At 44.7% G+C, this 23535-nt stretch overlaps 7 protein-coding genes across 7 annotated transcripts; 5 read left to right on the top strand and 2 right to left on the bottom strand.

Annotated features, from left to right (window-relative positions):
* Positions 1-8512: 8512 nt before the first annotated feature.
* F5891DRAFT_988613 (uncharacterized protein) lies at positions 8513-10055 on the bottom strand (the record flags this gene model as incomplete). Its single annotated transcript, XM_041378022.1, is given in 7 exon segments — positions 8513-8633; positions 8687-8841; positions 9132-9270; positions 9319-9510; positions 9530-9667; positions 9715-9801; positions 9895-10055. 7 exon segments carry the CDS (start codon positions 10053-10055, stop codon positions 8513-8515), a joined length of 993 nt encoding a protein of 330 aa, XP_041216751.1.
* A 352-nt stretch (positions 10056-10407) lies between these two features.
* F5891DRAFT_988612 (uncharacterized protein) lies at positions 10408-12069 on the top strand (the record flags this gene model as incomplete). The annotated part of the gene is made up of 8 exons (XM_041378021.1): positions 10408-10528; positions 10626-10642; positions 10837-10896; positions 11017-11106; positions 11280-11346; positions 11458-11514; positions 11562-11689; positions 11797-12069. 8 exons carry the CDS (start codon positions 10408-10410, stop codon positions 12067-12069), a joined length of 813 nt encoding a protein of 270 aa, XP_041216750.1.
* A 1466-nt stretch (positions 12070-13535) lies between these two features.
* F5891DRAFT_1283590 (uncharacterized protein) lies at positions 13536-17027 on the top strand (the record flags this gene model as incomplete). The annotated part of the gene is made up of 11 exons (XM_041370574.1): positions 13536-13599; positions 13671-13771; positions 13823-13968; positions 14011-14105; positions 14167-14290; positions 14342-14375; positions 15421-15646; positions 15701-15993; positions 16050-16274; positions 16331-16938; positions 17006-17027. The coding sequence occupies 11 exons, from the start codon at positions 13536-13538 to the stop codon at positions 17025-17027; spliced, it is 1938 nt and encodes a 645-aa protein (XP_041216749.1).
* Positions 17028-17357: 330 nt separating this feature from the next.
* Positions 17358-18343, top strand: F5891DRAFT_988610 (uncharacterized protein; the record flags this gene model as incomplete). Its single annotated transcript, XM_041378020.1, has 5 exons — positions 17358-17629; positions 17680-17788; positions 17847-17940; positions 18052-18259; positions 18283-18343. 5 exons carry the CDS (start codon positions 17358-17360, stop codon positions 18341-18343), a joined length of 744 nt encoding a protein of 247 aa, XP_041216748.1.
* Positions 18344-19139: 796 nt separating this feature from the next.
* On the top strand, positions 19140-19613 carry F5891DRAFT_967706 (uncharacterized protein; the record flags this gene model as incomplete). The annotated part of the gene is made up of 1 exon (XM_041376278.1): positions 19140-19613. One exon carries the CDS (start codon positions 19140-19142, stop codon positions 19611-19613), a length of 474 nt encoding a protein of 157 aa, XP_041216747.1.
* A 443-nt stretch (positions 19614-20056) lies between these two features.
* On the top strand, positions 20057-20462 carry F5891DRAFT_967697 (uncharacterized protein; the record flags this gene model as incomplete). The annotated part of the gene is made up of 2 exons (XM_041376275.1): positions 20057-20258; positions 20314-20462. Coding segments are annotated over 2 exons (351 nt in total), but the record flags the coding sequence as incomplete, so codon positions are not given.
* Positions 20463-22944: 2482 nt separating this feature from the next.
* On the bottom strand, positions 22945-23357 carry F5891DRAFT_967705 (uncharacterized protein; the record flags this gene model as incomplete). The annotated part of the gene is made up of 2 exons (XM_041376277.1): positions 22945-23247; positions 23304-23357. Coding segments are annotated over 2 exons (357 nt in total), but the record flags the coding sequence as incomplete, so codon positions are not given.
* Positions 23358-23535: the final 178 nt, after the last annotated feature.

Here is a 23535-nt window from a genome sequence, read left to right as displayed (position 1 = left end):
TTTGTTGAATCTCCCAGTTCTGAGATACAGCTAGTGCTAAAACTGCTCGTATTGTCTCGAGTCGACCACTGGAGAAAATGTGTCCATGTAATCCATACCAGGAATTTGGGAGTACCCTTTTGCTACAAGTCGCGCCTTATATTTTACTAATCTTCCTTCTTTGTCAAATTTTCGTACTAGAACCCACTTGTTGGCTACTGGAACCCGTCCCTTTGGGGGATCGACAAGTTTCCACATGCCTTTTTCTTATAATTGGTCTAGTTCGGCATGAACGGCTTTCTCCCATTCTGGCCACTTGGAACATTCCTTTGCTTCTTTTAAGGACTTCGGATCTTCTGGTGCGACACCAGTCTTGTTAAAAGCAGCATACACCACTTCTGCTGGTGAGTATATCAGCTCTTTCTCGTCTTGATCTTCTTCTGCGAGGGCTGCTAATTTAGCTGGTATATCTTCTAGCTCTATTGTTGGATCATTTAATATCTGATAATCATGTTTGACCTTTTGTCTGCTGCTTCTTCTTGGCTCATCAGGTACATCATTTTCTCTCTTTCTTTTTCCGCTAATTTCTTTCTTTGACGTTAGATTGTCTACGTCTTTCATTGCGGATGCTGCATTAATGTGCAGCGGGTCTTGTACTCTATCCTTCTCTCCCTCATGCTGTACATTAGGCATGAAGAACTGATAGTTTCTTGATACTTTTATTCAGTGTGTGTTTCTGTCATAGTACTTGATTGCCTTTGGCCCATCTAAAAAGCCCACAAATATGTGTTCTTCTGATTTTGGTTCGAGTTTGGAGATGTTTTCTCCTTCTCAAAGGACCCATACTGATATTCCAAATTCTTGTAGATGTGATATGTTTGGACATTTCCCCGACCATTTTTCATCTGGGGTAGTTCCCTGTAGAGCACATGTATGTGCTTGATTTCAGAGATATGCAGAGTGAGTCACTGCCTCAGGCCATAATGTTTTTGGCAAATTTCATGCTAATAACATTGCACATGTTAGTTCTACGAGTGTTCTATTGAATCGCTTGGCTACACCATTTCATTCGGGGGAATATGGTGCTGTGAATTCAACTATAATTCCTGTCTGGTGGCACCATCTGAGTAAAGTATTATTGACATACTCTTTGCCATTGTCTGCTCTGATTCTTTCGGGATTGTTTCCCATTGTCTTTCTATATAGGAAATATATTCCTGAACCTTCGAGCTGGCCTCATCTTTTGTTTTCGTGAATTTGACTGTGCACCTTCATGTACAGTCATCAATGAACGTGATATAATATATAACCCCTGTTATTGCAGTGGTTTGTGATGGTCCCCACACGTCAGTGTGTGTTATCTCTCCTGGAACCACTGATCTATTTCCAGATTCCTTGGGGAATGGTTGTCTCGAATGTTTTGCTTGTATACAAGCCTCACACTCTGGTATTGGCAAGTTTTCATCAACTTCAAGACCATCAACTAGTTCATCTTTGAGTAAGTGTTTGAGTCCCGTTATGCCTATATGGCCATATCTGATGTGCCATTGCTCCCATGTTGTTTTGTCTTTAGCTGTATTTATTTGTTCATTGTAGTTCTTGGAAAACATGTCCAAGAAGTACAGTCTATTCTCTTGTCGACTGGTGGCTATAGTACAGTGTTTTTCATCGAGCAAACTAATTTGCCCTTTTCTGATTATAGCTCTTCCACCTTGTTTGTCGAGCCGACTTATAGAGAGTAGGTTATTTCCTGCTGTTGGTACATGTAAAACATCTCTCAACAATATATGAACAGCTTTGTTTCCGACTTTTGTCGTGATCTCAACTGTTCCACGTCCTATTGCTTCAACTGGTACTTTTCCTGTTCCGCTAATTTCTTTTTGTAATGGAGTGTACTCAGTGAAGGCAGTTCTTTTGTTCGTTATATGAGATGTGGTTGCCAAGCTGGCTACCCACTGGCCAGAGCAAAAGGAAACATGCTTGTCAGAGCCTTCATTCATGGATACATTCTTGGAGACTACAAATGCTTTGTCCTCGTCCATAGGTTCATCATCCTGCTCGTCGTGTGCCATGTTTGCACGCTCTTTTCCTTTATACTTCTTCAAAGATGGACCTGGACCATCTTTTCCCCAGCAGTCCTTGGTTTCGTGCCCGAACTTCCTGCAGGAGCTACATTTTGGCATGTTCTTGAACCAGCACTTATCTGTAGGATGATTATTATGTCCACAGATGTTACACTTCACTCAGTTCTTTGGACCTTCATCTTTCTTTTCAACCTTTCGCTTTTTGCCCCCTTTTTCAGCTTTGGCATAATACCCCTTTTCTTGGGTATCATGGCTCTTGCGATGGTTGGATTCATCAATGATGATTGAGATAAGTTCCTGGGATGTATAGCCTGCAATTTTTTGTGACTCGCCCTTATCGGCATGTGTGCCTAAGTAGGACACAGTCCATGACTCCCAAGACTTCAGCAACGACATCACAAGAAGTGCTTTGAACTCCGCATCAGGTATCTCGCATCCCATGATGTTGAGCTGATTGTGTTTGTTCATCATCTCGGTGACGTGTATCTTTATATTGCAGCCTTCATCGGCTTGCAATGAATAGAAGGTGTGTTTCGCAATTAGCGCACTCAACTGACTCTTTGTCTCATGAATCATCTTCAGATTATCCCATGCTTCTTTGACTGTCTTCGCTCGTGACACATGAACTACTTGTTCATCCTTCAAATTGATAAGGATGATGGTCCAAGCAATTTGGTCATCTTTCTCCCACTGTTTTTTCTCATTAGGATCTGTGGGTCTTTTACAGGTCCCATCTTTATGACCATGGACTTTGTGGACTCAGAGGACCATTTCAATCTTCTCCTTCCACATCATCCAGTTGTCATCTTTAAGCTCTCCCATTCTATAGGATGAGACTGATCCTAAGTTCATATGTGGGGAAGTCTGGGAAGACTGAGATGTCTGGACATTAGGATTGGCATTTGGGTCAGTCATTTTGATTATAGATATGTATGTATTTGCGTAGCGTAAATTGATTGTTCTTTTTGAGGTTTGTTATATGATTAAGCAGGGCTCATAACCTTTCAGGATTATGAGCATTACATGAATAGGGTGTTCAGAGCGGTCTAATTATTTTCGAAAAATTCCGGCAGTTATCTATATACTTGAACTACTCACCACATTACTTAAGCTCCAACTTTCTTCTCCGCTAGTCTTTAGCTGACGTGTCCTCAGGATGGTACATGGACGGCTCGTATGCCTCAACAGGGTGAGATGGTCAGTGGCTTCTTCGTGACATGCGCCACCCTAGGCTTTGATTCCAAGTTGAATGTGTAGATATGCCTGATGTACGAATTGTAAAAATGAGTGTTGATACCAAGTATAGATGATACTTACTTGTACAATGACATGTGAGGGTGTCGGCATCTGGACAACAACAACCTTGGGCAAGGTTGTAAACATGAAAGGTTAGCGGGGACTCTATTATCGTTAGAAGGAAGGAGCCTGGACCAGCGATCACACCCCACCAGAAATTTGAGGGACACACCCATTCAGTCGAGGAGGCCATAGATCTGCCAGGTGGAGAATGGATAATGACAAAGTGTGCAAACTCTAGAGAAGATACACTTTTCTGTGCGGTAACTCTCTGCTGGACTCAATACATTGATTTTCGAAAGAAAAACTAGCAGATGTTGTACTTTCGATGTCACACTGTCGAACTGTCAAAGAATTGATTTTATTTATTTGTGCAATTTGGAGTAATGAACATTTTGCCAAAAATGCGTGGACTAAGTACTTGTCACATGATGTTCGTCGGTATCGGCATTTTGAAATGCCGAATTCTGCTCCGATCAAATATCGGATTAAATATGTACCGCATTAAGTCCTACACTTTCAACTTACACGAGGAACTTCGTCAGAATGCCATTGTCATCATCATCGTCATCCCCGCCGGTGCCATCGTCGCCTACGTTATCATCCTATTCTGTCGACAGTGTCTGGAGAGGCCCAATCGAATTGCCTTCGAATTTTCCGAACATACAAGCTGATGAGCTCAGACGAGAGAAGCAGTCATACGTGGTATGAATATCTTTTCATTTTTTTATCTTACCGCGAGCACTAAATTAGTGCAAGATGACGCTCGACGGAATAGACGTCGAAGATGACGAGCAAGATAGCTTGTTCACGAAATTCAGTATCGATATGGTGTATTCAAGCTACCTTGCGTCACGGTATTGAGTGCGACAGTACACTCACCTTCTAATGCTCCTGAAGCGCGAGGAAGAAGCTTGGGCACAGAGAGTCAAGAGCGCAAGCCGTCTGATGCCGGAATACGTACCGCCCATGGTATGGAGTACTTAATGTAGGAGTGATTGAAGAAAGATGTTTCGTTACGCACTGTTCTGAATTGTTTCTCGTGTTCTTTCGTTTGCTCATCCCATCCTTGTATCCAACTGAGCTTAGTCCGCTTTTGTTATCGTAGTATGAATACGATCCTGCTGCCCACTACTGTATCATCACTATTAAGTACCTACCAGTTCGTGCATCTTGTGTTTCCGAGACGTGTATCCTCAATAACCACACATTTTCTGGCACATTCTGCATAAAGCGTAAACTGAAACTACAGTACCAATCTGGCAATGCCTTGTGAGGCGGACATGTGATTATTGGTTGTATCATGAACTTTCCCTATGGGAAAAAATTGGAGGCGCCATATTGGCCATTGGTTCACCAGTCAGGGATGAACTGCGCTCGACTTCCGAAGGTAGCATTCGTGGAAGAGGCTGATCGTGATGCGTTCGGGTTTCTGGATCCTAGCCAGGTGATACGAAGTGCGCATTTAATTCCGGCATTTAATTCCGGGCGTGGTACCACCTCCCTTCGCCATGGAGAGACATTTGCACGTCAGTGCAATGATGTAGTAGATGACTGGGAAGCTTACTACGTCGGCATGTAAGTGTATTCATGTGTTTCACCATCCGTACTCAAATTGAGGATAACTTAGATTCGTTGATCGTGATATGTTCGTACGTTACACGCACTACGGAATTGGGCATCCCAAGGTCGTGCGTGAGATGGCGAGAGATTGTGCCAATTTGGATCTCATTGATAACCCAGACTCAGAGGAAGATGAAGACAGGGACCGGGACCAGGAAAGTATTCATTCCTGCGAGGTTGATGGTAGAGATGAAGCTGATGACGAAGGAGATCACGAGGACGTGATCGAGTACGATGACGATGAGCAGTTGGGCGACAACTATCCGGATGATTCAGACTGGGAGACTGACGATGTTGAGTTTGAGGAAGATGAGCATCTGTCTTTCTAAATAGTTCAGTTGGTATTACCGTTCGACCCTTATTTTCACCCTACTTTCTTCCTGTGCTGATTAATCATCATTGCGTCTAGTATCCTTTCATTCTGAGCTGTCAGGCCCTCAGGTTGTTCAGGACAGTGCATCATGACTTGCAACGTTGTTTCAACATGCCACGACATACTAAGTAACTATTGCTAAAATCGTTAACGTTGGAGTCAATATGTCCGACGCGCCCATCTTTATCATGTGCAAGCAGGTGACCGGCTCGAAGTTGATGATTGATACTAATCGATTGTTGGTAGGACGACCGTGACTCACTCGGACACCGTTTTGTAGAATCTAGATTCTTTGATAGCCACTGGTACTACTAGTACGACTTGCCTGGACGCAAATCAACAAGGCAAGGCAGTTCTGTGCGTCCAGGAGCTAGCTACCACTCGTCCTGATGCGAATCCTCTTGCCTGTTGTATTGGAAGAACAAGAATAGTTAGCAACTTTGAGAAAAGTGAACTATCATACCTTGTTTGTTGTGACGGCGCCCGTACCACGAGTTTGTGATAGAATCGAATAGGATTATACAATGGCTGGGCAGTGCCAAAGCCACTTTCCTCGAGAAGGTCGTGGATGGCCTCGGATAACATCTTAATTTAAACGGAAAAAAAACACAGGAAACAACGCTTAGAAGAGTGAACTATCATACCTTGTGTGTTGCGATGGCGCCGTACCACGAGTTCGTGATAGAATCGAATAGGATTATACAATGGCTGGGCAGTGCCAAAGCCACTTTCCTCGAGAAGGTCATGGATGGCCTCGGATAATGTCTTAATTTAAACGAAAAAAAACACAGGAAACAACACTTAGAAGAGTGAACTATCATACCTTGTGTGTTGCGATGGCGCCGTACCGCGAGTTCGTGATAGAATCGGATAGGATTATACATCAGCTGGGCAGTGCCAAAGCCACTTTCCTCGAGAAGGTCGTGGATGGCCTCAGATAACGTCTTAATTTAAACGAAAAAAAAACACAGTAAACAACGCTTAGAAGAGTGAACTATCATACCTTGTGTGTTGCGATGGCGCCGTACCACGAGTTTGTGATAGAATCGGATAGGATTATACATTGGCTGGGCAGTGCCAAAGCCACTTCTCATGAGAATGTCTTGAAAAGAGCCGTAATTCAACATATAGATATGGCAAAACGACAATGCCCACAATAATAGGCACAAGCAAACTATCACCTCTCATCTGCTGCAATGGAGGAATGTGACGATATTGTCGTGGACTGTTCATGCTACTCTACATGTACAGGCATCAATGGCTATGTATTTACAGCTCAGATTTTTCGTAGTATATATGATATTACTTAGCAGGAGCAGAATTGTATCGTTCTACAGTTCGCACGGCTACAATATCAAGGTCTCATCAATTCACTGATGTTTGTTTGCTGTTGGTCTGTGGGGCACCGAAGTTCATGTCATGTATCATTGGCAGATTACATAATTGTCATGCTGACCGTCATCATGATCATTAGTACTACATCAGTGAACTGGTGAACAAATTAGAATGGTATTTAAAGTAATATATTGTTGAGCATCGCAACAATCAGTGTAAATTTGCCGACCGCTTTCACATGGGAATGTTTGGCATTGTCGAGGTATGACCAATTTGCAAGCGCACGGGCCTGGTAGCCCTGTTTGCCTCAAGGACCTTTTTGCTTGGATGGGTCTAAGAAACAACGCTCGAACGCAGGTTCATGCATTTTAATATGGACCTAGTCTTACAAGGGCAAGGAAGGAGGTTGCAGTGTGTGGAAGTGAAAGATATTTGGGTGATGCTCACCCGTGAAGAGGATGGGTGCCTTTTGGTCTTCGCACACTATATTTTTACTCGCTGCGGATAACTACCGAATCCGTGGATAACTTGCTCAGATAAAAAATGTGAGTCACAGTAGACAGTACTTCTCAATGGATAGTTTGTCTGTACGGACTAAATGTTGGATGAGTGTTGCTTTGAGTGGTATATTGTATGGAGTACAGACGGTGTCCTAAGTTGTGTTAGAGTAGGTCTCACTGCACGATGGACGCCGAGTTGCAACGAAATAGAAGTAGCAGAGTCGCGCAAATGAAATGCATGTTTGTAGACCGTCACACAGAACAATACATTATACAGAACGTACATACCGTTCCAGGGTATGTCAGAGTATATATTATTTCTCAATGATTAGACTTCCTAGTCTGTCGCTAAAAATCTATAATTGCCTAGTGGAAACTTTCCGGAACATAATATTGCATCAAATCATACCTTCAGACAAAATCAAAAGTTTACAATGTTGCTTCAGTGCACAGAATTTTCGGTTGCGACCATGGCTGTCGATGATTCAAACTTTGATGTAGCGCTACAAGCATGCGCAGTGGCAGTGCTAAATTGTAATTCGCGCAATATTTTGCGCCTTCACAATGACACTCCTTTCGGCGTGCCAAGCTCAAGACTTCCGAAGATCTGATGAACTACTGAGCTACCTCACTAGTACCTCAGAGTAGCCTGACTATGGTTTTTGAGCGTTAGCTGGTTTTATTCCGAAAATAACCAATTGTAGGTTTTGCTGCAGTGGTACTTAGTTGTCGCAACAGAGACCAGACTATTATCATGAACGGAAACGATAATTTTCTATCAGCCAGAGAAGATAGCCCTGCCCAGGGATTTGAGAATAATGAAAGTCGGCATTGTGCAATCAGGCATCTCAGCTCGGGATTATTTTACCGTGTGCTATCGATAACGCTTCGTTGAATGGACCATCAGCATTCTAAATTAACAGTCTAAGAAGCAGCAGAGTTGTTAGGACTTTAGGCAGTCATTTTCGGATCTCAGAGCATTGACCTTTTCATAAATAATTCAACGTTGTTAGGACAAATAATTATCTTGTGCCATCGCTACAGGACAATCCTAGTCTCACAACTGGCAAATTCTGATCACGCATGTTAAAATTGCCATAGTGTATCAGTGTGTCATGCTTCGTGCTTCGTCGCATATCACACACTATACCATATATCCGAAAATAGAGTTTATCGCACATATAAATCAGAAGGTGTTAAAATCATGATGACATTGATAATCAAGGGTGTATTGTAGAACTGAAATAATGCAGCGGGACAAAGAGGATATGTTAATCATACTAAAGGTGTAGAGTGGGATGAGCAAGCAAAACATCAAGTAACTAGTTGGAGTTGAATGCAGCGTCCTCCATTTGCTGTCTCTGGGAAGCGAGACTGTTGACAGACATGTGAAGAATAACATCCGGTGTTAAGTCCTGACCATGATTTCGTCCGAACACTTTTCTACACAGGAGGTTAGCAATCCAGGTGAGTCACTGATGAGGTCGATGACATACCTGGTCCACCATTTGAGAAGCTTGTTCACCCTTGCTAGCGCAGCTGGACCTGGAGGATCCTCGAAGAAGTCTACAATGTTGTTCCAAAAAAGTTGATAGTTGAAGTCGCCGTCAACAGTGCGCCAGGAAGTGATGTTGGACAGTGCGAATTGGATCTGGATAATTCGATTTCAACTTCATGGTAAGAGAGAAGCATTGATACTCACCTGGCAAGCTGCATATGCGATCGCGCGAGGAGTTACCTTCCTCATACCTATGATGGAGGCAATGCATGTTTTCACTTTAGAGTGATCTGATCGTCTCCGGGCACGTCAGTGATTCTCAATGATATCAATGCCATCGCCATCGCCATCAACTTCATTGGCCGAGGAGGGAGATGTGAAAATGGCTTTGAAGCCCTGCAATGCGATGAACTAAAATTCAGTTAAAAAATCAGGCCGCTGACCATGACTAATAGCTTGGACTTGAAGAGACCACGCTCCAGATTCTTCGCATGGGCTTCATAATTTTCATACATGAACATAGGCCATGAATTTTCAGAAACAATAAAAGCGGTGGTGCGGTCACGAATTCCAGCCCTGACGCTGAATAACATTATCAGTAACATCTAAGTGACGAGGATTATCACTTACACTGGATCCTCCCAGCACCATTCCGCTGGGCAGAGTAGCTTACCACACGCATCGTTCACGAAACCTCGATGGTGCTTATCGTCTGCTCTTAGAAACGAAGGCAGACGACACTCAATGTTAACCCATGAGGCCACGAGCTCTTTGAGAGTTCCCGTGTCGTCACCACTGAGCTGAATCAGCTCCTCGCTTGAGCTACATTGCCAATTAGCACAGAAGCGTGACAAAGATGCTGTGAGAAACCTGTTTGAGCATATCCTCCGACTCTTCGAAATCAAGACTTGCAAGCTTTTCATGGAACCATGGCAATGTCTTACTGAGTTCAATGTAGCCGCGCTGAAGGCGGTTTTGTCTGTTCATCGTTAAGATAAACATGGTACCATGAACATGAATGCTTACTCGATTGTGTGGTCGCCGTCTGAGTCTTCGCAACGCCGGTCATTCTCGGCAACCAGATCTTCTAATGGGCAGTAAAGAACAACCATCCTACGAAGTGCTCAGTCCCTGGGAAACATAGTAGGTTGTTTTTCTACAATCGGGAACGTTAAAACTGCTTTGAGATGTCGAGAACGCACACACCTTTGTTTTATCGCTTTCTCCTGCTTCAAATTTTCGACCTCTTCCACGAGGGCAGCAATTTTCCTCTTCGCCCTAGCTTGAGGAGACGTTGAGACGCAAAGAGATACCACTGTAGTAGGAGCAGGAAGGTTGCCAGCGCAGTTACTCTCAGGCATCGACATACCAGAGATGAAGTAGAAAGAATTGGGAGGATGAGAAGGTTGAGCGTTGAAAGCTTCTGTGAGGTTTTTTATACCCGTCTACGCCGAATGACCTAATGTAAGCTTGAATGGTTTCGTCTGAAATAAGCAGTTGAGCTCTTGCCTTATACGGTAGCCCAGAAAGTGTGCTTCCTGCCGATCTAGAAACACGCGAAATGACAGGCGGTGTCTTGACCTTTTTGAGTGGTCCAGTTACGACCAAGTTCTGATATAACTTAGTGTTGTCGATGACCTAATATAAAGCGAAGAGGTTGAATGAATTGGTCTCAAATAGGCAGTGAGACTCTTGCCTTGCTTGGTAGTAGTCCAGAAAATGTTGTTCGCGCCCGGTGAAGTAATCATATCGGGTCTTGTCGGAAGCCCTTCAGGGTTAATATCAGGATCAATGAGAGATGATGTTGGGACGGACGTACCAGTAGATCTTGACTTTGCTGGTGCGTGCAATGAGCTCAGTTTTGTAGAACGTGACGTGTAGATGATACCTTTGAAGGTGGCAACTACGTTGGTGAAATTCACCGAGGATCTTGCTAGAACTTGAAGGCGGGCACGTGAGCAGGTAGACTAGATGTACTAGATTAGCTAGATGTGATTGAAGTGATGAGATACGTACGTAGTACGGATCATCATCAAAAGAGAGTCTGACCCTTTCTTGGGGCACCAGAGTATTCACCGTAGTCACTAGTTGGCGAGTTCGAATGCGAAACCACTGGCAGCTGCTGCGGCTGCGATGAGATCACTGTAGACGACGGATGCACCACCGCCTGCAACCACTGTCCAGACACGACCGGTGGGGCTGAGGACGGTGAGCTTGAGAGAGGTCGGAAGCGTCGAGTTTTTGAATATAGTAGCACACGGAATGAGTATGATGCGACAACTAGTAGTACGCACCTTCAAGTTCTTCCTTGCATGACTCGATCTCCAGGCCATGGGTGTGCCACGGTCAACGTTTACCTTTGAGCCAGTTGCCATTGGTTGCAGCCGGAGCGGTCTCATAGACGGGGAAGAAAGGCAGGTGCCTGCGAGTCTGCGACTGATTCGACCCATGGACTCAGAAACATTGGAGATGTGATGAGATGAAATAAGGACTTACTACTCAGGCTGGCCCAGTCATCCATCATAACACTCCTCTCGGTTTCAAAATTAAATTAGATTATAATAATCTTGACGATGTAAATCCGTGTCGAGCGCCAATTGATGATCAACGCTCAGCTGACAAAGCTAAACACGAACCTGGGACCGGATATCTATGCATGTATATAATTTTCAACGCTCAGCTGACAAAGCTAAACACGAACCTGGGACCCATATAGCAGTTTCTTTACCATAACGATTCAAGACCATGTACATTATGTACATTATGTAGTTTGTGATCGATCCAATCCAGGCTTCACGTGCGCACCCTCTTTACTTAAGTTTACAGGTGAGTAATTTACTTTCACTGTTACTCGCTACCAACCATGTTATCAGGTTGGGGCGATCAGCCTCAATTGCAGGGCGATTATCAGCCTGAGCAACATACGACTGAACAACCCCCTCCCGATTCTCATCCATTCAATTTCCCTAACTACGATGACTATCAACACGACTATCATACGGTTAGTTCTCAACGTCGGTTGCCACAGTCTCCTCAGCCTGACTCATCTCACAGCCTGGCCTGTCTCAGCCTCATCTTGACTATTATCACGATGCGACCACACTGCAGGCACCAGCAGGTCCTTCCAGCGAGGCTGCAAACTATCCTGATCAATCATCATTACAGGGCTTGCAGCAACACCAGGATGATGACTATCCTGCCATACTGGGTGGCTATCAGTCACGCCATCGATTGCATCAGCACCTTAATCAGGACGAGCTGGCCGCCGCCGCCATCACAAATTCAATCCACTATCCTTTGCCTTCTGTACACCCTGCTGCACTGGCTGGGACCAGCTCTTCCATCCAAAACCCAAACACTTTTCCGATCCAACCACAATAGGCTTTTTAGATACGTGGCAGCAGCCTCTCCACAGTCTCAGCTGCAGGTCCTGGTAGTGAGTGACGGGGTGGTATCCAATCCAGTTTCCCCACATCCCGGCTGCAGGTCTGGTAGCAAGTGATGCGGTGGCATTCAACCCGTCTTTTCTCGTCAACTCTGGGCCAACATCGGCCGCACCCAGCATACCCACCAGTGACCCTCACCCATCCATCTAATCACGCTGATGATGTCACTCAACACTCGGTCATCGCTTCCTCCCACCGCTGCCGCCCCCAGGAATCCAGGGGGGCATCTCGTTCGTCACACCCGAGCACCAAACTCGTCAAAACCAAAAGCTCTGCAATCACGAGCTCAAGCGCGCCGACGACGGAATTGAGGCTCATTCCATTCGGCATTCCAGGGTTTTTGTGCCAGTGTAAAGAAATGGTCAAAGTGGATGCCTTTCGCCAAACGTTACTACCCTCGCCCGATTCTTTACGTTGAATGGTGAAGTCTTCGTGGGACGTCTTGACCAAATCCCAGACCGATGGTAAGGTTTCCGAAATTTCAAGTAATCACCGGTATGGAACTGATTGGGAGCAGAATCACTTCGACAATGGGCATTAAGCAAACTAGATAATGGCGAAAAATATCGGCTCTCGAAGCTCGAGCCCGTCTTCATAGAGATACTCGACGACGTGAAGTTGGTGGTGAGGTCATTTGTATACCACAAGTATGACCTCTGGTTCGACTACAGCGTGTCATTGAACATTTCGCATATCGCTGAGCGCGCGATATGAGTCCAACGTCTTGTAGAGAATGACCTGTTTTTGTATAGCCAAATATCTGTACGTGCCACAGTACTACCCTTGATCATGATTCACTCATACTTCGAGTTGCATTTTTTTAGGTCGAGGGGGTCGTCGTCAATGTTGCCTTTGCGAACCCTGCGATCCTTGCGACAATGTCATACTTGTTACATGACAGTGAACACCAATATCACCGGTATATCGGGGATAATCTCAACGTCAAGCCGTTTTTCGCAATAACGGCTACTTTCTGCCGGTGGGCACTAGAAGAACGCCGCATGGGGAGACACATTGCAAGCGTGTTTATACCTGAAACTAACCGTACTCATCTCGAACGCTATATGCGGATGCTGGAGGCCATGAGCCCATCGCAGCTGGCTGCACTTACAGCACTATTATTTAGTAACGGTTCTGTGCTCACTGGCCCGGTTATACGCACCCGATGATCAATCTACGTACAAGCGGTATCATATCAATTTACATACTGGGTATTGTGTCCCTCTAGCTTTTCTAGGAAGTGATGAATTCACCTTTTCCGACTTTAATCATATTAATGGCTCTGGAACTTTGACTGACAAGACAACACAATTATCTCATGTTTAGTTTACAGCATGTAGCACAGCATAAACTTAACTTTTGGATAATTTCGTGCATTTTCAGATTTTCTTGCATTTTACCATGTCGCATCTTTCCGTGCTAGAGCCTCGAGCCTATCCTGTCTACCGAGCACAGTTCTCCGTCTGTGTGGATACGGTCGAGCTCCCAATAATCCTATCCTTAAGTTGGCATTCAAAATCTTGTGCGTTATTGCAGTCTCTCGGGAGTCTCTCGACCATTGGAAAGATACAAAGAACAAAGACTGGAAGGAACATGTCTCAATTATGGTCAATCAATTCCAGAACACAAACGTCACTGTATGTCATATAATCTGACTTCACAGCTAGCGTTCAATGACCAGACTTCAGGCCGGGCTCATGCTCGCAACTACTACTTTATTCCTGTTGTCACCGCCTCCTGTGCCGCATTTGATGGCTTATAACTCTCCAATCATTCTGCTGTGCTTGTTATCTATGAAACTAGTACTGCTCACAAAGACATGGAAACCCTCAAGGTGAGTGAGTTTGTTTAAGCTGGCTCACCATTTGACACACAGCACAGCACATGCCACGATACCAAGTCATCGCGCTGCTGCTATGGCTAGCATACCCCTCAATCTGTCTGTCAGTGCCACTTGCTTTTTGTTTGTGGGTAAGTGAGGCGCTAGGCGTGTTTAGATCTACTTATGAGTATGACGTTTCATTTGGTGCAGCTATCTTTATTGCCTGCTTTGGGTCTGACAATGCCGTCGTCAATATCATAACTATCTTGGCTTGTGTGGCCTTCCTTTCAAACGGAGCCCTTACGCTCTATGTTTTCACCGTTGTAGGCAGAAAGTAAGCTAGTAGCACTCTTGCTGGTTCTGCCAGTCTCACTATGCCTTGCAGGCTGGCCAATGGTAAAAAAACCACCCCCACACAAGTTATTGACGGGCATCATGCTAGTATAGGTGCTGCATGCCTTCCGTGTTGACAGTCATGACTGGCCGTGATAACTGTTATAGTATGGTTGATCAAAGCATTGGCTGCACTGCGAGCCAAAGGGGGTGGCTTTAGCACGATCCTGGACAAGACGACAATGTCCACCGTGTGGACAATGCATATTTAATGACCTCAATCTACCTGGCAAGGAGTGATGTATGATAGTCATTTTCCGTTTTATATTCACTGAAGGTTTTATGAGTTTGCCACCTACAACTTCTACCATTATATTAGATATTCAGACCAACATGTATATCAGAACTAGAATCAGTGATTAATTAATACGCTCAAAGTAGCGGGGTGATATCGAGTCTAAATATCCACCTCCAACAGCCGTTCCGAGTCAAAGCCGTGGATACTAAGTATAGCATTTAAACTTGTTAAGGTTTGGCACGAAGCCGAAAGTCACCGCATTACTTATGTAACCACTAACAAGAGAACCCTCTACAAGTCGGGAAAGACTTGGTTTACCTTATATAGAATGTCAAGAACTTCCCAAAGCGACTTGGCGCTAGTTGGGCAAAGGGTAATGGCCCACGCTGAACTGTGACGTACTAATGTTTCAAGGTATTCAACTGACCAGTACTAGTATGAGTAGTAAGTCGGGATCCATCATCTTTTACATTTTTGCCACTGACTCAGGCATTAACGTGCGGTAGCATCATGTCATACCCCACAAAACTTGAACCGGTCACTCAGAGTCGCCTGCTCAGCGAAGTCGAGGACTCACCGAGCCAGACTCCCGGCTGGCACAGTACCGTACAACCCTGTGACGGCATAGTCATTGCCATGACGGATTACTACTACTAAGTCTTATTAGGCAATCACTCTTCGTTCGGCGAGTTGCATCACGACAGCCAGACTGAAATGATATAAAGACTGGGTAGCTAAGAGCAAAGTAAGTCTAATTGTATCATTGGTTCGTGATGCACAGCGACACTCAGAGCCCCGCCTGTTATACTAGAACTCATGATCATGATAATCAGGAGATTCTTTCGCGCAATATCAATAATATCATAGATTCAATCCCATCGACTCGCCGATGCACCCGTCTTCAAACTACAGCATATCTTCTTGGTGCCCGTAAAGAACTGCCCGAAGTCACTGGCGAAGAGGTCAACCGCATCCGCGCCATTCAGTTGTGCTATTCGTCAGAAGCTCAGGCTAGCTATACAGAAGAAAGACCCGAGCAGCCTCAAGCTTTCGAGAAAGGTAATTTTGATGATTGTCTTGAGTAACTTATGCGAGATACTCACGTCTCACTAGTCGAGTTTCGCATTCCTTTGAATACCATGGACAAGGACAAATCTACAACATATGTAGACAACTTTAATGCCGAGTCAGACCATCCACTAGATATACTCGACTCCACGAGGGCCACAATGAATCTTTCGAAGAAATACGAGCACTTGGGTTGGCGTCTGTCTACAGCCTGCTGCATGGACCCACCACATCACCTTTTGACTTCCCAGGACATCGCTAGCGCTTTCAAGGCTGTGAGGGCAGAGCAGGTGTCTGGACGGAAAAAGAAGAAGGTTGTGATTGAAATCGTCAACACTGTAAGTTCTTTTTTGACTCAATCGTGACACGACAGCTCAATAACTTCTTGCGGTAGATGTCGGTACCAAAAGGAAAACAAATCAAATCACAGGCAGGTATTGTGTCCGATCCATCCCTTCTATACGTGAAGGAACTCGAGAATGTGAAGAGAAGATTATGTTGCGCTGAGCATCAGCTTGGAGGTTCAGAGAACACATTTTGTTGGGTAGATGTGTCGCAGCCAGACGCTCCACACTATCCGATATGTACCCAAGACCTCCAGGAGTGGGCTAAACATCTGGTATGTGCATGTTTATACGCCTCTAAGCCTACTATACATTCATCTGAATCATTTAGTATGACACTCGAGATCTGGATAGCACCTGTGCTACTCTACCCAACACGCCTTATTTCGATGACATTCGCGAGACACGTCAGGCAAGAACTGCGTCACCGCTTCAACGTATCCCAACCGAGCTCATATCACCCATTATCCATAATCATGTTCACCTCTCATCTGCCATCGACAACACGTGGGCTTCTAATGATGCGCATTCTATACAGCAACTTGAAAGTCAGGGCCCTATGGCCGCTCCGCAACCACTTAAAAGGACATTTGCACTCTACATGGAGAGTGATGAAGAAAGTGACGATGAAGAACCGCCGAAAGACATTGACGACGTCATCACAACCATCCATTCTCGCTACCCTGCTATGGACTTCCCTCGGTATGGAGATATGCTGAAGGAGCGCGGCATATTGTATCTGCCGACTGCAGCGCATTTTGGTAGCCGATTTTATGTGGAGAAGGTTGGTATGTCGGAGGGTGCTGCGGTCACATTTCATACTCGTGTTTGTGAAGCTCACATGAAGGAGGAACGTGCGAGAGCATGGAGGAAGGCTAAAGGCAAACAGAAGGCACGAGCTGATGACACTGATAAGGAAAATATCCAAGCTCTCAAATAGTGTGTCACATTTACTGTCTACTATTTCTACAAGTAGTATGATCTTATACCTACTTTTAATTGCTAGCGTGATCCCTGGCCAAATCTAACATTACCTACTAGTATACAACATTGAACATGTTAACTGGAAATCGGTGGCTGATATTACTATGAAAGCAATTTGATTTCCGCGGCATCTGAAACACAAAGATATGGTACAGTGATACCGTACTGGGAAGTTTTGTTGATACCCAATATGTCACTAACATTTTCTCTGTGTGAACTTATGATCCAGGCAGTGGTGCTGACATAGTTAGGTTGGGCTGCCAGCTTACGGTCGTTGAAACTCCGACTCTCACACACCAATGACACCAGTTGATATATTCTGAGTCCAGAAGTCAAGCTAGAGGCCCCTCCGAGACTGTGACAAGCACACTAACATGTCCTCCTCCCCTGTTATTTCTGCACCTCCTCCAGTTGGAGTCTCTAGTCCCGTTCATTTCGAGAAAGTGTTGGGGGTGCCTGCTGATATTTTCGCCAAGCGATCTATCCAGGATCATGATGACACTCCTCATGTCACCAAGCACCCTTACTATGACAATGATCATAGTCGGATAATGGGCCCCATAAACCCCAATCAATCATCATTTGAAGAATCTTGTAGTGGTGGCCAACGCTGTGCCACCCAATCACTTCCAAAGGGCCTCCCCACGTAACACACCATATGTCGTCTTATGCAAAGCATGCTAGCCTCAAATTCAGGCCCTATCAACTAGGAGGGCATGTCCCTACTGCTCTGGAACACCGTTTCATGACGAAGAATCTTCTGAAGCGCAACGAGGTTGATCTTAGCCTGGTAGATGTTCATCAGGTATTCAAGCATTATCTACTAGTCACAGGTCATGTCACATTGACAAGCATTGTACCAGGGCAAAGAGATCTTCAAAGAAAGCATGAAGGCTATGCCTGATGACACTGTCTATACAGCTGTCATCGCAAAGCAAGCTGACGTCGAAAGCAAGCGTTTACGGGCTCTTGCCGCAGCTTGAGAGCTCGAATCAGCCGAGAAACACGCAGTACTTCTTCAAGCCATTTTCAAGAATTATGCTAAACAATATGCTGAAAGCATGATAGAGGCTTCCTATTTCGAAAGGGTTTTAGTCAAACGTTCCTTGCAGCAGCTTGAAGATGACGCAGACTTCACTGTGACTACGTACAGTCATGATTTCGCTGCCTATCAAGTTGCAGACTTGCAACTTGATTATCTGGAGGAGATATGTGCTGAGCGGAAGTTGCCTCTGGAGGACGATGACTCGGAAGATGCTGAAGATCGCTTGAAAGTGTGCGTGGACAGCATACTTGCAGAGTCGAAGATGGAAAATACCAGTACCGTGACCTTGGGCCATCCGAGTCGAAGGTAGGGTGATTTGTCATATCTTTTACAAATACTGATTGCATTGCACACAGCGCACTTTAATAATATCAATATCAACAATGATCAATTTGTAGTGCTACTGTCACTAGTATTCCGACATGATACATATAACGCGACTTTCCCCAGCTGGTACTACGAAGGAGATTTGGACTACTACTAGTAGTTAACGTTAACTACTAAGCACTGTTACCGTGGTATTGACCAGGATGTCAAGTACCAGTGTTTCTTGAGCATGTACTACAGGCAGAACCGTGACTGTATGAACGATGATGTACTAGTAGTTCAAGTCAGTGAACCTCAGATGAGTACTCTGAGTCTTCGATATTGTCACTATGATGTTTATGTTAGGTGACTGCAGCCGCATGACCTTGCTCCGCACAAAATAACCCACGTGTTTCAAACCGTTACTGTCAACCTACCAAAGTCTGCAGAGAGTCTCCCATACTTCAGTGCCCACTGCTAAAAGTACAGGTCGTCGTCAACATCAGCCACATCGTCGACGACTCCCTGGGTAGCTTTCAGACCTCAAGCCTGAGATAACTTCAATTCACAGCCTGCGCCAGATGCTCTTCTCTTCATATGATGATTGCCTTTGCTTATCGTGCTTTCCACTGTACTTTTCATTCTCCTCATCTTTCTAGTATTTTTATATCATTCATTCGAAGATGACGCGGTATCGTCTTGTGAGACAGTGATGGACCTACTGACATGAGTTGAGAGGAGCTTATAGATGGGGAAGGAGGCTTTGAAGGCGTGGAGTCTCGCTGGCTCGAGAGTGTTTCTGAAAATGTTCGACGTTATCACATTATCTCAATTCCTTTCTATCCAGGAGAAGGGTGTCTCAGCATGGTCCTTTGAGCCAGACTACGAAACTATTAATTCACCTTTGGTTCATGCTCGCATGGAAATCACTTTCCTTCCCAATCCTGCATCCGCCTCGCGCGTGCAGTTAAATTTACCCCTACTCAAATTGAACGAGGTCTACTATTGGGAAATCAAGATGTTTGATCTTCCCGAAACTACTACAGTTGCCATTGGACTGGCCACCAAACCCTACCCACCTTTCCGACTTCCAGGTTTAAACCCTTTCTCCATCGCTTACCACTCCAACGGTGGCAAGTGTTACAATTATCCCTTCACTGCATCACCATTCGGTCCTCTACTCAAAGGGGATGTTCCTGGCATTGGTTATCGTCCTCACCCAAAAACCTCTGAACTCTACAATGAATTCTACTCATCCTCCCGTACTAGTCGTAAGTGAACCGCATATTAATGGATGGTTGCCCCTCAGCTTAGTTCCTCTTTCTTAGGTAGGCACTGGGCCAGCAGGTCTGGTAGTAGCATTAACGCTCCTCCAGAACGGTATACCAGTTTGTATCATTGACAAAGACCCTAACCCTCGAATCGGACAGCGTGGTCCTGGAATCTGGGTGTGTCATGCCAATACTTCTCTAATTTCCTATAGTCTCATTTAATACATAATCCAGCCACGCTCCTTCGAACTCTTCAACTTCCTGAATGTCCCAGAAGTCAACTAAACCCGTCCTCACAATCCGTTCCTACAAGCACGGGACAATGGAATTTGCGACAGAATCTTTGGTGACCTGGCATGTGGAACCTACCCCTACGATACCATTTGTGCGTACTATACAGAACCATCTCTCAAGCAGTCATGCTGATGATTTGCTCCTATTGTAGCACGTTCCAAAGCTGATAGGTCAGCAACTCCTAGATGTGATTCTGCGACGTCACCTAGAGAAATTTTTGTGCTCTGTTGAGATGGGCACAGAACTGTGTTCGTTTGTCAAAGAGCAGTCTGGTGAAGGTGTCACGACTGTTCTAGCAAAGAACGGCATATTGGAGACTTTCGATACCAAGTGGATGGTCGGCGCTGATGGTGCTAAAGGTGAGTTGCGATCAAATTTGAATGCTGGAGGATAAGTCTGAGTTATGGTTTGCAGGCGTCGTGCGCATACAGCTTGGGCTTACATTCTTGGGCGAGACTAGAGATGATATCCGAATGGTCATGGGAGATATTCGTTTACATGGTGTTGGTCTTGACAGAGCGGTGCGTCCAACTTCTACTTGCTCCATGAAGGAGTGCTCCTGATACGGTCTTGAAAGTATTGGCACCGGTTTGGGACCATTAAGCGAGGGTATGTTCGGTTTCTGCTCTTGCCAGTGAGGCTTGTATGTTGACGATGTACAGCGTCACATTATGTTCAACAGATGAAATTGGCGAAGATGGCTGGCAATTTGTCATCACTGATAATGATCTAGACCTCTCATGTTCAACTCCCTCACAGACGAGATTGGTGCACCTGCTGTGCTTTGTATTACGTCGTTAATTGATCAATGTGTGCTAGCAACTCAATTTGTTTTCCTGCAGTTTTCTTCGGCTATTCAATTCTTGGTACTGGTACTGTACTGAAAACCATAGTTTCATTCTGCGACAGTGACTGACAAGTTCATTTGCAGCTCGTGCTTCCCTTTTACCTGAGGTCGCTGGTGAGCGCACCGTCACATGAACAAACATATACAAATGTTGGACTTACTGTAGGATATTTCCAGCGCTGTAGCACAATTAATTGATCCCGCTGATGCCTTGTAGAGCGCCGCTGTACTTTCACATTTGCAATAAGCAGCAATCAGAAACATGTAAAGCATTGTTTTGAAAATACTTAATGTAGTCTTATTGAAAGTGGAGGCCGCTGGAAGCGGTACAGCCAGTTTCAAAAGTTGTCCGCTAAAGGTATCTTCTCACGAGAAGGGCTTGAATAGCATTGTAATGGGATAAATAAATAGGGCCAAACAACAATGCATGAAATAATTGGGATAAGTCTACTACCACCCCTCATTATCTGAAAAGGAGGAATGTCATAGCTTTGTGACTAAATCTAATGGTATTTTATATTTGTCGACAAATGCCCGAGGCTCTTTCCATCAAAAGGCCTTAAATAACATTGTAATTAAAAAACAAGATCAGGTAAGATGTCGAAGCTCAAAACAATTGGCTCAGGTATACTATCACTACTCATTGGCTGCACAGGCGGAATGTCCCAGGATTGTTATAATCATTCATGTTAAGCTGGATTTACAAGCATACATGAGTATATATGTGCAACTCAAATTGCTCGCAGTATATAAGCTAATATTTGGCGGCAGCAGAATTACATTGTGCTATACTTCCCACAGCTACAATATCGAGGACTCATCAATTCACTGATGTAGACCTGGACTTGGGTAGGTAGTTGCAGCTTTTTATTCATACTTCGATTCATACATTTAACATGAAGACATGTACATGGATTGAACACTCTTAACATTGGACCAAGTAACTTAACCTCGACATAGTTTTCGTTCGCACATCACGGAAGTGCAGCTCTCGTACTTATGATGCTCCAAACCCCACTTTAATAAACTGCGCGATACATGACATCCAGTGCGTGATACGACAAAGCGTGATACGACAGAGTGCGCGCGATACGACAGAGAGTGCGCGATACTCGAGTGCACAATGGGTGTAAGATTAAGGTATTGTATCATAGTGGGAAGAGTTTAGGGTCAGGTAGCAGGTCAGGGTAGCATGGTATAGAATCTAGATAGCCAATGGAAGCTCCGAGTCCATGATTAAAAGGATACTATGTAGATAGCAGTACTAGTAGGGCACAGAATGTTAGATGGCAATATTCACGTCCCCTATAAAATAGTCCTCAGACCAAGGATTAATACGAGGAGGGGCAGATGGACTATCAGGGTCGAGGACACCCCGCAAGAAGATATCGGATGGTCGGGGCTCTACAAAGTCAAGTGGCTTGGAGACATGACAAAGAAGGAACTGTCTAGATGGTAAATCAGCGGTGCCGAAATGCGATGCCTGATGGCTTGACCCAGCGCGGAAAAAGAGCCGGAGGGGACATTATCCTCTCGCACTGGAGTCTCTGGCACTAGCGACAACTGTCGAATAAAATTAGGAAGTTCGTCGATGTCTGCATTGGAGCTTTCTAGAAAAACTAAATTGTGAGTGAGTGAGCGAGCGAGAAAAAAAAGGTTTAAATTTGAACGAACATTTGTTAGGCTGCAAGGCTGCGTGAAAAACACTCTGTACTCGGAAATCCGACACCAAGTCCTCCTGCTTCACTGTGTTGCCTGCTAGAACAATGAAGGAGAGACAGGACAACTGGTGAAATATACACACCTTTCATTTTTTTGACGGAAGGTTTGGATTCTGTGTCGGAGACAATCTCAACAGATGATTCTCGTCCACGTTTGAACTTCACAGCGGCTAGTGAACGAGAGAGAGATAAATATGTACGAAACAGTTGACTGTGACCGATATTAGATAAACTTACCTGCATGTGTTAATATTGTTGGTTTTGACTCCTCGAAACTTGAAGCATCATCGGAATCCAGAAAAATCCCATCATCCCCCGTCTCTTGATATTCAGGATCCCACGATGCATATACATGTTCTGGAATTCCTCTCCGCAATGCTGAAGACATGTAGGTTAGCCTATCAAGAAATTGTAGGACACAGATTTACCTATGATGATGTTGGCATCTTTCACAGGGCACTTGTGTCTGCCTCGGAATCATGCAAGATCACTGCCGGTTGGCTTGTTGACATTTACGACCTCGTATCGGAGCCTCTCTTTGCTTATTAAAACCCACGGGCACGAAGGTGTGCCAATTCCAATTCCTTTTTCTTTTGAATTAACATATTCAAATGGCAATGGAAACACTTCATTTTGCAGGTACTGATTAACCTCGTCATGAGTCCACATTCGATTAAACGAAAATCTGCTAGCGGTCTCAATATGTGCACAACGACGACGTTCCATGTTGTGCAGCTGCGTCCGTGATAGTAGACTCGTGCTCTTGAGATTACCATCGTCCTTCAACATATTCCGTTAGTTTTTTCTCGTGTAAAAAGAGATATATATTCACGCACGTCAAGGCAATTCACGAAAAGAAGCCATGATGCAACTTTTGCAGTTTTATCCCCATCGGCATCAAATTGACTTGATGACACAGCCCTTGCCCTACTACTAGGAACTCGATGTGATTGCAACTGCTCCGAGACCAACTTGTAAGTATAACAATTGCACCTCAGGCATTAGTTCTCGGTATCAATGAAGGTCTCTTAGATGGTATTATGTAGGCGTTATATAGTCTCACAGACC

The sequence above is a fragment of the Suillus fuscotomentosus genome (genome assembly GCF_016647785.1).
Source record: "Suillus fuscotomentosus strain FC203 chromosome Unknown F5891scaffold_235, whole genome shotgun sequence".
NCBI lineage: Eukaryota > Fungi > Basidiomycota > Agaricomycetes > Boletales > Suillaceae > Suillus > Suillus fuscotomentosus.
The sequence above is the reverse complement of the archived record's forward strand: the minus strand, read 5'-3'. Positions and strand labels throughout refer to the sequence as shown.